This window comes from Cebidichthys violaceus, unplaced genomic scaffold (assembly GCF_023349555.1).
Source record: "Cebidichthys violaceus isolate CVI_PGR_0920_01 unplaced genomic scaffold, fCebVio1.0.p SCAF_4, whole genome shotgun sequence".
NCBI classification, from domain to species: domain Eukaryota; kingdom Metazoa; phylum Chordata; class Actinopteri; order Perciformes; family Stichaeidae; genus Cebidichthys; species Cebidichthys violaceus.
The window spans coordinates 19,396,134-19,413,580 of NW_027176594.1; the positions used below are offsets into that span (position 1 = coordinate 19,396,134).

General features: G+C 41.8%; 1 protein-coding gene across 1 annotated transcript; it reads left to right on the forward strand.

The window, feature by feature from the left end:
* The first annotated feature begins 8,990 nt into the window (after nt 1-8,990).
* On the forward strand, nt 8,991-17,436 carry LOC137885501 (adhesion G protein-coupled receptor E2-like). The gene is made up of 12 exons (XM_068727826.1): nt 8,991-9,327; nt 12,462-12,539; nt 13,007-13,150; nt 13,242-13,373; nt 14,838-14,981; nt 15,311-15,354; nt 15,587-15,697; nt 15,802-15,955; nt 16,118-16,237; nt 16,325-16,524; nt 16,659-16,826; nt 17,078-17,436. The coding sequence occupies exons 1-12, from the start codon at nt 9,297-9,299 to the stop codon at nt 17,114-17,116; spliced, it is 1,365 nt and encodes a 454-aa protein (XP_068583927.1). The 5' UTR covers nt 8,991-9,296; the 3' UTR covers nt 17,117-17,436.
* The last annotated feature ends 11 nt before the right edge of the window (nt 17,437-17,447 follow it).

Below are 17,447 nucleotides of genomic sequence, written 5' to 3' on the forward strand. Positions count from 1 at the left end.
AAAACAGTGAAAAGATTTTTTCCAAAGATTTGTCTGTGTCTGTGGCTGACTGAGTCTCTGGATGTAAACAGAAACTGCAACTGTGTGATTATGATCCATTTACTCTCCTCTGTTTCCATATGGAAAGATCCTGTGTGTGTGTTTGTGTGTGTGTGTGTGTGTGTGTGTGTGTGTGTGTGTGTGTGTGTGTGTGTGTGTGTGTGTGTGTGTGTGTGTGTGTTTGTGTGTTTGTGTGTGTGTGCCAGCAGCTCTGGGCACTGTTATTAGTCACAAGTTTCATTCCACATTTGTAACATTATACAGAATCTTTCCACCAAACTACAGAAATGCAACATAGGGCCACTTGTAAAAGCCATGACAATGACTTTAAAGCAACATTAAATTTGTGGGCAGCCGGGGTATTGCACAGAATTTATTGCACTGGGAGATTGTCTGTAGTTGACAACGGCTGATTTATATTTCATTTACTGACATCCCCTTGAGGATCCATTCTTTCCCACGATCCACGGCTGGCTTGCGAACCCTAACTTTGAAAAATTATGATTTAAAATACTGTTCCAGAATACAAACATGAATCTTTTAAATCTCTCTTCCTAATCTGTCAGGCTTCGTTAAGGGAAAAAAAACAGGCTTTATCATAGCTTCTAAACTGAAGTTGATTAGCAAATCTAAATGAAATGATTACACTACTCAGTAACATACTTGCTTACATGTATTTATATGTATTCGGCTTCTCTGGTGCCTTTGTGGTTTAGTTATAAATCTAAACCACAAAGGCTTTTAGGCCGAGAATACATTAACACCTCTGCTGCTGTGGCAGTGTCAGACTTTCTCATTTGACATCAATTTGACAGACAGGGTTGTAAAAATAATCATAATCCATTTTTACCCCTCATTTTAGTTTTGTATGATTTAATCATAATTAGACATATAAGACGTATTCAAAAGGTGAAGTCTGGGATTTTTATCCAAAACACTTTTTGTCAAATTCAGCACATATCTCCTCACAGTCGACTAGCTGTCTGCTCTGTGTGCTCAACGAAAAGCAAACCCGGTGTTCACAAACAGCCCTGGTTCTGTCAATGGGAAACACAAACAAAGTTGATTGGACCACTAGGGCTGAACTTAATGCAATTTATTTTACATTCAAAGCTTCTATTGAGGTTTTCAAATGAAGCTCTGAATATGTGTTGATATAGTTGCAACCCTCTTTTGTGTGTGTGTGTGTGTGTGTGTGTGTGTGTGTGTGTGTGTGTGTGTGTGTGTGTGTGTGTGTGTGTGTGTGTGTGTGCTAGCAAGTGGAAAAGCAAACACTATGACGAATATGAATATTGAAGCATGATGTTTCGTTGGATTAAAACATGTTTTGAAACATTTAGTAAATTCACACATCAATCTTTTTTCAATACATTTTGAGTATTTGGACTGAGACTGTGGCGCACACAGTGACGGCAACGGCAACGGCAACGGCAACGGCAGCCCTTTTTTTGTAATTAATATACAGAATGAGCCTAACACACAAAAGTGAAGCATTGGAAGGGCATGGAGAGAAAAGATGAATTGAGACGCGGCACCAACCGGGAAGTCACCTTTCATGTCAACACAAACGAAGCAAATGAATGATTTCTTTTCCTTTGACAGACGATTTCTCATGCTCATTTAAAATGGTTGCAGCCTAATAGTCTGTTTCACAAGCCATGCAGATCAGCAGCTCTGAGGACAGGTCATACCTACAGTTTGAAAACCCAAAAGTGTATCGACAACAATTTTACCATTTTGCCATTGCCCTCTTAAGCCATGTTATTGAAAACATATCAAATATTGTTTTGACAAGACAATCCAAGATTTCAATTGTCTTCATCAGTAGATGGACTTTGCTCAGCTGTCATGGAGATGCCAGAATGGAAAGCAATGGCTGCCTGAACAACAATCTAAAATAAACTTTGATAAATGACTATGTCGCCGCAATGTCAGCCTGCCCACCACTTTGGTTCAGACTTAAATATCTCAACAACTAGCGCATTGACATTTTTGGCCTTTAGTGAAATATCCATACAAAGGTTAGATCCCTTAACTTGTCATCTGGGCCCCATCATTATGTCTAAATGTGACCAAATACCTGCATAACTGATGAAATCCCCGTCAGTCTCAGCTGCAATTTGTGTTTTGTTCCAGTGAGCAAATGTTAGCATGCTAACACGCTAAATTGAGATGGTGAACATGGTAAACATTATACATGCTTAGCATCAACAGTGTGAGCATGTTAGCATGCTAACACGCTAAATTGAGATGGTGAACATGGTAAACATTATACATGCTTAGCATCAACAGTGTGAGCATGTTAGCATGCTAACACGCTAAATTGAGATGGTGAACATGGTAAACATTATACATGCTTAGCATCAACAGTGTGAGAATGTTAGCATGCTAACACGCTAAATTGAGATGGTGAACATAGTAAACATTATACATGCTTAGCATCAGCACTTTGAAAATCCTAGCATGCTAATGTTAGCTTTTAGCAGAGCCGCTAGCATAGCTGCAGACTTCTATGACTTATCAAGTCCTTGTACAATGTACCATAAGCTGAACCCTATGTGTAAAATTGGTGGCGTCAAGCACTGGGGTGTATCTTTTACAGTATTAGTGAGAGGTGGAGTCCAGTGAGTCAAATTACCCATTACTGTCCGGTTGTTGTAACCTTACTTAAGTCTTGTGATCAAGACCTCTTTTGTTTTAAGTGACAAAGATGCACACAAAAGCACACAAGCACAAATGTAAGAGTGGATCTTACAATTATGCGGTTCTTTGAGCCTAATGATAAAGCTTGCACATACTGTATGCACTCATGGACTTACTCACAACATACAGGTGTTTCTGAAGTGTAAGTCAGGACACAGGAAGTGAGGAAAAAAAACATTCAGTTACGTGATGTTTCTTAAAGGCAAATCTGCACAACATGTGTTACATGTCTGGGGTGCTTCAGGTAGTTGCTTACAGACGGATACATGAAAATGAGCACACTGCCATTGTGTGTACTTGCATACGCACAGCACTGTGTCAGTATGGAAAGGTGGTCATGAAAGAGTTTCAGTTCAGGCTATTTTAATCCAGTGACAATGGGTCACATACTCATGCAGTTCACATTTAACCCCCCCGTTCAACTTCATTGACATTACTCTCTAATGATCACTGCAACTTGTCCTTCTCCCTCTGACAGATTGCATTTTTCCCATACAGTTTTTCCTTTTGGATGACTAATGGTCACAATGGGCTGACGCCCATTTTATGCATGTGGGACTAATGTTTGCTAGCTGCTAGCACACACACACACACACACACACACACACACAACACAAACAAACACAACAACGATGTGTTAGCTAGATGCATCTGCTTTTATTCAGCCTTTTGTTTACTGGAGATGCTGAGGGGACATGAACTTGCATTCTCTCATCTTCTTCCTGCCTACATGTGCGGGTGATTTGTCTGTCTCCATGCGTCTGCTCATTTGTCTCTGTATTTCTGCTCCTCTGTCTGCGTGAATATGATGAGAAATGATGACAGAGAGTCAAGAGGATGCTTAAGAGAGCGACAATGAGAGACTGAAGGGAGGAAAAGAGGTCGTATCAACCAGCGTTTCTCTCTCTGTGAACGAGCTGAGAACAACGCACAAGCGGCTTGCTGTGAAAAATTGCTGCCACGGCGTGCAACAGTTGTGTATGTTTTGCAGCAAAGTGTTGTTGACCACTTGCTTCCTATCTACCCCATCACTGCGTGCAACATGAAAAGATAACCTATCTACACCTATCATTTGCATCACAAGCTTGTGAGTCTGGCATGGGGTAGACTCTGTTGTTGTTTGCTGCAACGGAACCATGACTACTATATCATCTCACAATGTCCTACACATTAAGTACGTTGTGTTCTCACTCAACTCACTCTCAGATAATATCTTTTAGAGCTGCTGTATCTTGCATCTATGTTTTTGTGTCTTTTTACATCAGAAGCAAAATTCAACTGACTTTAAGGGTGGAACGTGTTAAAGTTGTAACAAGTACACCGGTATAATTTTGCCCTATGCGATATGGATTTTGACTATACTGTGCTGACCTGCACTGATCGATCCGCTCAAACAAGCATGCAGATTGAAATTCAACCGTGGTGTTGCTCTGTCGCAAGATGCAGTGACTTTAATCAAGTTACAGTTTTTGCCCGTTGCTTGAACACATTTTGCAAAACTTCGCTCATTGTGCCAAAACTCTACACACAAGTAAACATGACACAACACTGGGAAATATACCATTCACATCTGTGTCAAATTGAAACTCTGCTATCAAAACCTAACATTCCTTTGTCAAAATGTAACTCTGATGACAAAATGACATACTTGCATCATATGCATACACTTTCAGATCAGGGGGAACACACTAGTCTACTTTATATAAAACACTGCAGTCTTTGATTTTCACTGTTTATTCAGAAGGCATATTTTCAGGAGGCACATTTTCAAACAACCAAAAAAGCAAATAGGCCTACTCAATATTGTACATTGCAGCACTGTACATTGCAGTAACATGAATTCAGATAAAGCAAAAAAGAAAATAATAATAATAGAAAAAACACTATACTGTAAACACAGAAAATCATGGCAATTGTGCATACGTGGGCTCATGGATCCCGCCGTCTGTTGGGGTCTGGCCACAGGACCTCATCGACATCGCAAGCAATGTCTTCTCCGGCTAGGCACCGGGGAAAATATCCCCTTGCATGACGAAACCATCCATGGATTGCTGTCACCTGAATGTCGCCGCAGGCCTGTTCCATTGCCTGCAGAAGAGGCATGCGGGCATGTGGTTGGCGGTCATATACACGCCATCTCCAAGCCGAAAATAATTCCTCTATAGGGTTTAAGAATGGTGAGTAAGGGGGCAAGTATACCACTTCTAATTGATTGTGGTTGGTGAACCAGGCCTGGACCAGAGCAGCCCGATGGAAACTGACATTATCCCATACCACCACAAACCTGGGCTGATCTGGTCTGTTCTGTACAACTATATTATGGAGAGCATCTAGAAATGTGAGTATATGTTGGCTATTGTATGGACCTAGTTTTGCATGATGATGCAGAAGCCCTCGAAGGCTTATGGCGGCACACATTGTGATATTTCCCCCGCGTTGCCCCGGGACGTGCACAATTGCCCTTTGGCCAATTACATTACGACCCCGTCGTCTTGTTTTGCTCAGGTCGAATCCAGCTTCATCAATGAAAATGAATTCATGAGGCTGTGCAGCTCCATCCATGGCCAAGATTCTCTGTAACAAAAAAGAAAACATATTACTGTACTACAGTGCTACACACCTGTGTAGCTCTCCGAATGGATCCATGTGGTACTGATATGGTACATATTCAGCTGCTACTGGATTTCAGAAATACTGTATTGTAAATGTAAAGGACAGTTACACTTACCCGTACATATTCAGCTCGAAGTCCTTTGACCCTGACACTGTTCCTCTCAAATGGGACCCTGTAGAGCTGCTTCATGGTGATGTTGTGTTCTCCCAAGATGCGTCTGATGGTGGTGATGCTCACACGGTTTATGTTGTTGAACACTTGCCTGTCTGCAAGTATTTTCTGTCGTAGCTGGTGGAGACGGATGGCATTGTCTGCCCTCACTAGGTCCACAACGGCAAGTTCCTGCCGTTGTGTGAACAGGCGTTGGCGTCCTCCCCCAGAAGGTCTTCTAGTCATTCTAGTGAAATACAACCACAAATTGTCATCGGTTTGCTTCTTTTTCTTACAGTACTTTACTGTATATACTGTATCATCCACTGTACTGAAACATCTCATTATAAGTAATCATGGTATGTTTCACAAAAATTACCACTTCGGCTGCAAAGGGAGCATTAGCACCCTGCACACGTGATGTGGTAATGTGATATACTGTAGTAGAGTGCTGTAAATACCATCAGAGTAGAGTAGAAGATAGAGAGGTGAAGACATACCTGTTTTATAGTCGGAATGTTCTTATTACAGATTTCACTGTGAAGCGGCTTAGATGTGGGTGGACTCTCTGCCCAGCTTCCCTCATAGTCAGGCCATGGTTGATGACATGGTCCACCAAAGTTGATCTTATATCATCAGGAATAAGGGTCCGTGCATGGCCTCCTCGACCTTGACCTTGTCCTCCTCCTCTTCCTCTTCCTCATGCTCTACCTCTACCTCTGCCTCTGCCTCTGCCTCTTGCTCTCCCTCCATCCATGCTTGCAAAGTTCTTGAAATGGCTAAACTGAGGGCTTTTTGTAGCTGGCTGATTGGTGTTCAGTTTTGCAAGTAAGTGCCTTCAGGTGTGTATTTGAGTGGTTGCAATTACCCGATGTGTATTGTATTTTGGATACATGTGTTTTCCAAATGGCACCCTGAGATTTCATTTTTGAACGAAGTGTCTTATGTATGAAATAGAGTGTAGTATGCAGGACCAAGTGTGTTGCATAAAAGAGTAAGTGTGTTGCAGAATTGCAACTAGAGTGCAAAGCAGCGCTTTTGTTTAAGGTATGGGTACATGTGTTTGAGGTATGGTAACAAAAGCTTCAAGTTGTGTTACTTTAGTCTAAGCATGGGTCTATAGTGTTCAAGCAACGGGCAAAAACTGTAAAGTAGAAGAGCTATGAGTAAGGAAAGTAAATTACTAACTAAAGTCTGCTAGCTGCTTGGCTAATTTGTGTGCAGTGTAAAATGCCAAAGGCATTCAGTGCCCTGTGTTAGAGCTGCTAATGCACTGAAAAAGCATTTATGTTTCTTTTTTGTAATGTTTATGTGAGGTGGCTCAAACAGATACTGGTACTGAAAAGCTGCAGCTTTTTAAATAAGAGTGTAGTCTGATTTTTGAAAGCACTTTCTGAATAAAGGGAGTTCAGATTCTAGTAGTGTAGAGTGACGCATCTGAATGTATCGAGTATTGTAGACAGAACTGTGAGGCAAGTGAATACTCACAGCTCCAATCTAAATACGTACATTGAACAAGAAGTAGACATGGATCAGAACCATTGTTTATCTGCTCCAACTTGAGCTTCTATTGTTAGCATGTTGAGCTAACTAGCTCACCATTAGCTAACTTAATTAGTTTGTGGGGTTACAGGATATGCAAAAGAAAAAGTCCTGTTCACAACAAGCACATTCATTGTGTGATATTTCCCAACTGCATTGAAGGCAGCCCTGATGCTATCAGTGACAATGCTGGCTCTGTCCGGCTCTTTATTGGATTTGGGGAAGTTACACTCCTGTGATCACAGTCACCGTGACACGGCTGACTGTATATAAGAAGTGGATGTAGTCATCGTGACATCACCCATTGGTTTAAGGACTGTTGTTTTGAAGCCTCAAGTTCACCGTCTCCATCTTGGATTACGGCTGACACCATGTTATTTTTTTTTCCCAACCAATGAACGGAAGTTACCATATTTGGAATGCTGAGGAGTGACGTAGAGACGCCGTATACGGCTCAGGTAGCGGCAGCGACCTGTCAATCCCAGTAAGCCCGCCCTAAAGCATACTCCGCTTTATGGTCTATTTTACTCTAAAAGAGAAAATAATTTACTAAATGAACATCATGCTGTGTTGAAGAAGACTTGAAGCGATTGAGACCATAAACTCATGTCTACAATGTTTACCGAGGGAATAAATCAAGTGAAAGGTAGGGTCATTTTCTCATAGACTTCCATCTCCAGACTTCTTTTTGCAACCGGAGGAGTCGCCCCCTGCTGTCCTTTTGAGAGAATGCAAGTCTTAAGAGACTTCCAGATTGGCTTCACTTGGCAGAAGTGGAGGTTACACAGGATATCTGGAGCAGAGCAGCAGCAGCTTTGGTCCTCCGTCTGTGTCTACACAGGATGTATTCAGGCACAGTATTGAGTAATAGGTCATTGGAACACACAACCATTGAAGTGACGTGTGGAAAATGCAACAAAATAGACTTTGGCCTTCTTTTGCATTCTGATACAAGACTTGGGGTTAAAACAAGTCAGCTGGATATTAACTTTTTAACCAACTTAAATTCTTAAAACCAATTTGAGCCAATTAAATTGCAAACTAGAAAGGAGAAACCTGTCTTTGTCTCATTCTTTAGAATTTTTCAGGTCAGATTGAGCAACAGTGACCGAGGGGGATGGGGTGTAACGGTTAAAGTTGAAGCTGCTGCAATTGAGTTTTTGTTTCCATGTAGTTAGACTCATCCAGCACTTGCCAAACCAAAGCAACCAAACACTTCTACATAAGTGTCTTCACATATTTATGTCTTATTCCTTTACTGGTTTATACTAGCCGAGTCATTATGTAGAAATATATAAAACATGTGTGTGGATAGTTTTAACTCGAGTTGTATACAACCCTGTTTTCTCTTGAACCACATTATTGGGGTCCTGTGGAGAATTTCACTTTAATAGAGGTCATCCTGCATCCGTCTCCAGTCTGTTTTGTTGCTGTCTGGGGGGTTGAGGAAACGCAGACAGTTTGTCACTGGAATTGGGTGAAGGGCTGAACATTTTGGGGGTGGGGGGGGGGAGAAGGAAAAGTAGGAGGAGATTTAGAGTAGGAGTTTGGAAGAATGGAAACAGATATACGATTACTTACTGGCAAAACTCAAGTACAGCAGCTGCTTAGATTGAGCGTTAGTCATAGGTCTCTCGTCGGTCTCTGTCCCCCCCCCCCCCTCCTCCTCTCTTTCTCTGTCTCTCATGAGAGTGTTGTGAATAGCTCCTGAAATAGAGCCCGCTGGAGCGAAAAGGGAAATGTGAAAGACGGCGTAGACAGAAGGGGGGTTTGTGCAAAGCAATGTGATAGGGTGCCAGTGTGAGAAATGTGTTCACATGGAAAGATATGGTAGTGAAAGAAAAGAGCAAGAAAGAGTGGCAAAGACAAGGCCGCACAGATACGTGAAAGGGAGGAAGAGAGAGAGAGGGAGAGAGAGAGAGAGAGAGAGGGAGGGAGGGGTGGGGGAATCAGGCGGAGAAGGCGGGCTGAGACTGAGAGTCTGAATCTGAAGAGCAAAGAAGCTGGTGAAGGTTCACAGTTATTTCCCCTGCCATACAATTATCCTCTACAGAAAGGATTTATCTTTTTGTTTACTCTCACTCTGGATTTAATGGACATTGGACTACTGAGAAGTCTGAAAAATACTCGAATCTTTCTTGATCATTGCGACAGGATCTTTTATTACAGGACCTCAACCAGATTTACAACCAATTCATAGTTTTGATAAAGTCTTCAGCTGTGTGGGAGATATTGGTTTGCCTTTAACATGGAGTATTGGAAGGCGCTACTTTTTGTGGGTAAGTCCATCAATGAGAGCTCAGTGTGTGTTTGTGTGTGTGTGTGTGTGTGTGTGTGTGTGTGTGTGTTAGTGTGTGTGAGTGTTAGTGTGTGTGTGGGTGTGTGTGTGGGTGTGTGTGTGTGTGTGACTGGGTGGGTGAGTGAAGGTTGAGAAATAAAAGACATGAAATAAAAAGTACGGGGAAGTGATGTAATTCAGTTGATGTACTTCTACTTTTTGTTTCAGGCAGACACACTAGGACTATGGGGTACAGAACCACGTGTAAATAAATCACTTATCTATATTGGTAAATAGGATAGTCACAGGACTGACCGGGTCAGTCAGAGCAGCTCCTCACGCTGTCCGAGTAAAATAAACCCAGAGCCTGGATGAGTTGTGGCAGCGTGCAGAGGTCTGATGGCACCCAATGACTCACGATAACAGGAAGAATGTGATTTTTTGAGAGCAAAACCACAGATCTTGATTTATTTATTTATACATCTATGTCAGACATAGTTCATCGCCATAGAACACATTTATGAAAAAAGTTTGTACAGATATCCTACATTATATACGATATGTCAGACATACCTATTACATCATATCCAAAACATAATAGGTTACACTGAACTACCACTATACTACAGGTAATAGTACATATACTGTATAAGTATAATGTCTGTATAAAAAGTAATATTCTGTTTATTTATTTATCTATTTTAAACATGTTTCCTTGTCACATTGTTGGTTCAACAAAAGCACAAGCACTCATTATAACAAAACTAGAAAGGTGGAACACATGTATGACCTTTTCCCCTCAGCACTACAGAGAATTCTAGCTTCTTACAGATTACTGTTTTGGTTTTCTGGCCCACGGTTACATGGTTTTGATTTTCAACCACTCTCATCAACCTTGCTTCCTGCAGCAGCAGGCAGCAAATATTCAAGTGTGAAAGTTTGAATGTTTTTGAGAAAAGGAGCTATTCCATGATGTAGGACCCTAAAGTACTGTGTCCAACGATTTTTTTTGGACTATATAAGAGTATATAACAGCTGTTAATGATTAATGCCTAAATTCATATGCAAGTAGGATGTCGAACAATAACGAGCCTGTCCAGTTTGTTTTATTGGTGATCAATAAAATCATGTTTTTACTGAGCACTAAGGTACTGAAGCAAGAATTTATTTTAAGTTTTTTCAGAACTGTCTTTTCAAAGGTTAGCAGAAGCAATTGGTCCCATCATTTTGAAATAGGTGTCGAATTGTTAACATGTGACTTTACAGCTTTTATAAGTCAGCTTAACTTTTTACTAGAGTGAAATGAGGCCTTTGGTTTTTAAGAAATTGCAGTTGCTTTCATATGTCACAAAATACACATAGTGAGAAACCCTGACAACACGCAACATGTTGGCTGTGTTTATAACTTCCCCTTTCAATCAGGCCAAAAGTGAATGCAACAGGAAGAGAGTCAGACCGACACAAATGCAACCTGCAGCTTATAAAGAAAGATAGTTTATGTGACACACAACTATCTCATTCACCACTACTGGTGAATGAGAATCAGCTGAGCATAAATTCACGCTTTGTATATTTCCAGGCTTTGTTTCTACTCACAATTATGTAGTCATGAAGTTAGAATCAGTAACACTGTTTCACACACTCACTGTTGCTGTCAACCTCTGCCTGGTGTTACTGCAGGAGCTCCAGCTTCATCAGGGAACAACAGAGCGCTCATTGTGAACCAGGGATGGAGAAACAGGAGGGATTTAGGCAATTTTTTTTTTTTTACTTACACCATGTTGGGGGTGGGGGGGGTTGTTTTCTATTTTATCAGTGAATCATGAGTCAGACAATGTGACTGACAAGTGTCTGTTGTGGTTTGTAGATAATCTGAGCAGCAAGGGGGTTTGGTCATGGGGAGTTTTCCAGGAGGACGAAAATAACCACTACAATCATTTCATTTCTACAATCACTTCTGAAAATTGCTCAGGGTTAGGGTTAGCCAACCCAGGTTAGCTAACCCAGGTCCAAGCTCACCATCGACTCGTTCACTCATTCACCAGTCACACAAGAAATTGCCGCTTGCCAATGCTGCCGATACAGTCGATTAGCAGCCTGTAGCCAAACCGTTAGCATTTCTGCTAACTTTAGCTTAGCGGCAAACTCCCATGATTTCACAGCATTCAGGCGTGTACAGACACTAACAGTCAGGCTAACGAATCAAGATTAAATAGATTAAAGTGTGTGTTGGTTTCTTAACCTTCTGCTACCATTTTTCCTTGATTTACTCGACCTGGCTCTTTTGTTTTTTGACTTTGTGACTGCCCGCTGTTTCTTTCCCTCTTTCACCGCGTCTCTCCCACATCATACTTTTACACCAGGGCTACAAATGTTTTTGGCTAAACGCTAAAGTCAACAAGCTAACATGATCAGAATGACAATACTAACATGCAGATGGTTAGCGGGTGTAACATTTACCATATTCATGGAAATTCCCCCAAAAGTGTTGAGACATTTCCACCGAAAGGTCAGGAGTCTGCTGCTGCTGGTGCTATATGAAAAGATAGGCGACGACCAAAGTAATTAGGATTTATCCCTTAGGGACCAGAAATGTTTGGAAAGAATTTCAATCATACAAAAGCTGCAGAGACGTTTCAGCCTGGACCAAACTGACCGACACAAAGACTGATCCCTAGAGCGATGCTCCAGCCACTGTTGGTACCTTTTCACATGCAAATGAAAAGCTTCATCGCTGGGAAATCGTGTGACAGCTCCGCAGCAAAACTGCATGTAATTGAAGTTTTTTCATATGTTGCAATTTGATCAGGGCTCTTATGGGCACTGGCAAAAATTAAAAATGGGGCGCCACTGTTGTGGGTTACAATTTTTGATCAAATGTTGCGCCATCACCAGGGAAGTGGCTTTTGTAGCCAACTCAAGGGTTAGTTGGGCTCTTTAAATGCCCTTTTTGGGAAGAATTATGGTTGGAAGTTTCCCATAACGACCTGAATGGCTAAATAAAGTAAAAAAAAAAAAAAAAGGCACACAATACACAGGTATAGTTGCTCTGCTTTATTAGGTCGTCCTTGTTATTGTAAGATGTTGCCTTAACTGTGAATTGAAACTAAATGGCCTCTCTCTCTTTCCCCACAGGCCTATTGTGTATGCTGGGGGAAAGTCTCTCTGGGTGTACCTTGGGCTTCACCTACTCAGAAAGCGGAGGATGTATTGGTAATAACCTGCCATGACCTCTAACTTCAACCATCCCTGTCTACCAATCTGTCTACCAATTTTCCTATTGTGACTTTTACTAAAGACAAGAGCTCCCAGAAAGAAGTGATGTTCCTTTTGCAATACCTCTTCCTGAAGTTAGAAGTTTTTTTGGTGACATTCCACTTTGTTTTTCCATTTTAGGCATTTAAGCACCGCTCATGTCCAGAGTGGATTGCAAGGAAAACAATAGTAGGAGATGTTTAAATTCTGAGATCACCACGATTAGCTTGTTTGTGACTAATTGTGGTGATCTAAGAATTTAAACATGGAGCTAAAAGAAAAACAGCTAATGATAATGACTGCTTAACAATCAAAATGACAGGTTCACCATCTACTGAAAATAATGTTTTATTAGTGGATTGACCTGTGAGATTTAGCAATATAATTGTTCTCTCTTTGTTTTTTCTATCCGTATCGAAACACAGATTACAATGAGTGCGACGATAAACCACCATGTGGCAAGCACACAAAGTGCTTAAACACAAATGGCAGCTTCTACTGCCAGTGCCTGAAGGGCTTCACAGAAGCTAAAGGGGAGGTTAACTTCACGCTAGGTGGACAGTGTCAAGGTGAGCGTGTGTGAGCGTGTGTGAGCGTGTGTGATTAGTGTCTCTCTTTTGTCGAACGTTTCTTACCCATCTTCACTTGTTCTTCTGTCAGATATCAACGAGTGCAGAGATCGCACAGATAACTGCAGTCACGCTGCTTATTGTACCAACCTGATTGGGAGCTACAACTGCAGCTGCAACTCTGGGTACACCGACGCCGCCAGTAGCCCTGGAAACTGCATAGGTAAATACAGTCTACTTATTCAATGTGTGTCTACGCTTGTGACTGGTGCTGTGCTGGGAGTTTGGGAGATCACTAAACGATATGCTCAATAGAGTCAAAAAGGTGAAAGTTGATCCGCCCAAACAGTTGCAAACAAAACAAACAAGGTGAGTGAGTGAGATTTTCAATCTAGTTTGGTCTGTACTCATCTACACAGTCCTGAAAACCCTGGTGTGTGTGTGTGTGTGTGTGTGTGTGTGTGTGTCGGTGCATCTTGTTAGATCATTTCCACCAAATTGGGAATCGGTGGTGGCTGCCTCTGACAATTTTTGTTACTTTTTAAAAGAGACGATGGGACAAGCACAGCCACTGAACGTATTGATAGGCCAGATGGAGGCGGAGGTGTGAAAGTAAGCCACCAGGCCTTTTGCCCTCACTTTGAGTGTAGCTGTTACGGTCCAAAACCAAAACCAAGCTCACTATTTGATTATCATTTGAAAGAGGATTCGGCAACATACCTGCTGCCTCATGTGTCCTCTGCGCTCCATGGTAGCAGGGTTTCCTGTCTTTACCACAGTGTGACAAGCAGCGCGTCGTCATGGCCAAGTACAGCAACATTCTGAACCCGTATAAATACTTCCAAACATATACTTAGTATGCTGAGGCCTTAATTATAAAAGAGTTAACATAGTTTAACAGCAACACAATAAAGCAAACAGATTCAGTAATCTCTGTCATACAGCAGTATCTACTTCTTAGGTTTGCTAACGTCAGCTAATATTCGCCACCACAAGCTACTGGTAATACCAGACCAAGTGAGGTTGTAGTAGCAAAACCCCAAATAAAGTATTGGTTCACTTTACTGGAAATAATCTCCCCTTTTCTTTTGCAAGAGGAGAAGAATGTGTTATTCTTTTATTAAGTTACTATAATCCGAACGGTCGAGAGATTGTAGTGATAGCGTCATCTTTTGCTAAAATCCTGGAGCTTCTCAGTAAAGAACGGGAAACGACTGCTCTGACGACATTAACAGGGATACATATGGGCACATTTCTCACATTCAAATACAACTCTGTACAATTATGGAAGAATCAGGGAGTTCGTAGCTTCCCTCCAGCTACGCAACATTTCTAAAATTAAAAAAAACGGTGTCATATCCGGGTTGATCTCCAAAAGGTCCTACATGCTTTTGTTTCATCATGATTCAACTATTGTTGCTCCCTGTACTCTGACCCAAACCACAAAGCCAGCTCCTGCCTCCTGCTTGTACTAATTGCAGCTCTTAACAACATCTCACAATGGTTGCAGGCAGTTGTTTGCCAACAACGATTAACTCACATGACCGTAGTTACATTACAGAAACATTTGTTCCATTTGCCATATTTGCTATATTCAGATTGGTTTCAGACTGGTCTCTCTGAAATCATTGCCCATGAGGAATGTCAGCGATTATGTCTCTGTCTTATGTTCGCCCTTCTAACACAGACATCGATGAATGCAAAGAAGCTAACGATACGAAAGTAGCCCTCTGCGGAGAATACGGGACTTGTGAAAACAGAAATGGGAGTTACTGGTGCATGTGTTCGAAAGGATACACCAATTACGGCAACGACAGGACAACATGCTCAAGTGAGTGAATGCGTACGTGATTCCTCTCCATCACTATTTGCTATTATCTCATATGAAGCTTCTACATGTTCACGCCCTCCTTGGACAAACTTCCCCAACACAGATGTCATTGCGGTAGCTCTGGGTACTTTCTGTGTTGACTCAACTGATTCCAGATAACCCGTGGCGCAAGTCTCATGTGATAACGAGGATGAGTTTCTGTTCAGAGCTGCTGTTTTCGCTGCGTAGATTTTTTTTTTTTTGTCACACTCCTCTGCTTTCAATGCATACTGGAGTGAAGCATCAAACTCAATAGATGATAATCTGACGTTTCTCTCCGTTCCATCAAGAGCTCGACTGTGACAGCTTCAATGGAAACGGCGGTCCTGCACCGGTAAGCTGCAAGTTTATACAAAATTATTAGCACGCAGCAACAATGTATTAAGAACAGAGGGTTTATTTTCATAAGCTCAGAGTAGTGCAGGGTCAGTTATAATCAAGCACTGTGGGCTTTCTTAACAATATTTCAACCACTTTCCTCACTTTACTAGACCTCCCTGCAGGCCTGTAGTTTTGAGTTTACACACAGTCTTATTTAACTCTCTCTCCCCGTTTCTGTCTCTCAGTCGCTCGGAGGCCTGGCAGACATTTTGTTCATGATGAGAAACAGCTGTTTGGCTCTGTCTGACCCGAGCACCGCTGGTGAAGGGAAGTCTGACGGAAAGGTGCTACTGAAGGTCAGAGCAGCAGATACAGAAACACACAATCGCGCACATTCGTACAACATTCAAACCCGCACAGTATTCTCAATTCTCCCTCTCGCGTCCTGCAACTTGGACAGAAACTTTTCACAGCGACCGAGGACATCTTGTCCCCCGGTCACCTGAGCAGCAGCAAAGACGTGAGCGGATTGCTCGGTACGGTGGAGAACGCCATTATGCTCATCGGCCCGCAGCTCAAAGACGGCCGCACCAAGACAAACACCACCGAGACAGGTACCAGTGGACACGAGCTCAGCTGTGATTAGAATAGTGTATTATACTGTAAAAAGCTCATAGGCCTTTATATAGATGAGAAGGTGCATGCATGAGTTCAATACACGATGTTGGGAAAGCTGTGAACTGGATTGATTTGAAATGAGTCATCTGCTCAAATAGATTTAGAGATTGCAGTGCAGAGGGGAAAGACTCCCCCCACTGGACCAATCCATCTGACCAATGAGAATGCTTCACTTGACACTGACTGGACGACAGCAGCTGGGATGGGATCATACCCTGGTAAACTTCTCCTCTCTTTGGCAACGAGGCCACGTTTTTTTACGGTTTATCACTGAATATCATCGTATTCCTTCTTGTCTTTTACAGGTTTTGCCCTGGCTGCGTTGTTGAGCTACAAGAACCTTGAGATATCTGTCAACCGGTCCTTTGACAAGCTCACAGGACACGAAAAGGACGGCGTGAGTCCTTCCTTTCAGATCTCCTCCAGAGTTGTGTCTGTTGTGGTTTCTAACCCATCCACTCAGAACCTGAGCAGCCCCGTCAACATCACCGTCAGACATCTACAGGTAGGCCAACCGGTCACACCGTCTTCCTCAGTTTTTAAATCACCGAAGTCAAAACACTTGGGAGTGCTCGAATATGAAGAAAGACATACACACAAAAGCCTGCTTTTGACGTGACGGTGTTGTTTTGCTCACAGGACAATGCGGAGTCAGCTAAGCTGAGCTACATCTGTGCGTACTGGAACGAGAGTGGGGCCTGGTCCACAGATGGTTGTTATCAAAGGGAGTCCAATGCCACTCACACTGTGTGTACATGTGAACATCTGAGCAGCTTTGCTGTGCTCATGGCCCTCTACGACATGGAGGTAAGAAGCACACACACCATAAAATCCCTTTTGTCGCATTATGAAAAGTAACAATATATAGTAAAAAAGTGGCCTGTGATATGTAAGTGTTTAGGAAAAAAACCTTGAAAGCATATTTATACATTTATATTTTATGGATTTAATTTATTTTATTATTCACAAACTATTGTTTAATTCATATGTTTTCCACAATTTATTTCTGTGATTATTTATTTCATTATTACCTATTCATTTATTCAAAAACTTCACAGTTCCATGCAGTGTTTGGCCGCAGCAGGCAGCTGTATTAGCGCTGAAGAAGAAGCTCTGATGAATAACCTGAAACTAGCTGGTGGACTATTCAGCAGCTAGATGACCCAGATGTTTACCTCAGGAGTTTGTAAAGACCAAAGAGGAGAGTAAATACTGGACTTACATTGGTCAGGTGGAACAGAAACACGACTCCAAATGATTGATACTGTAATCAGTTCAATGTGTAAATAGGCAACAAGTTTGTCATTATCAACTTTATTAAGTGATAATATATCAATGTTGTGTTTACAGCTTGTTTATTTCACCTCCAAGTGGCCAAAAGATTTGTTAATGCTTATGGGCAATAAACTTGTTTCTTTATTTTTTTTT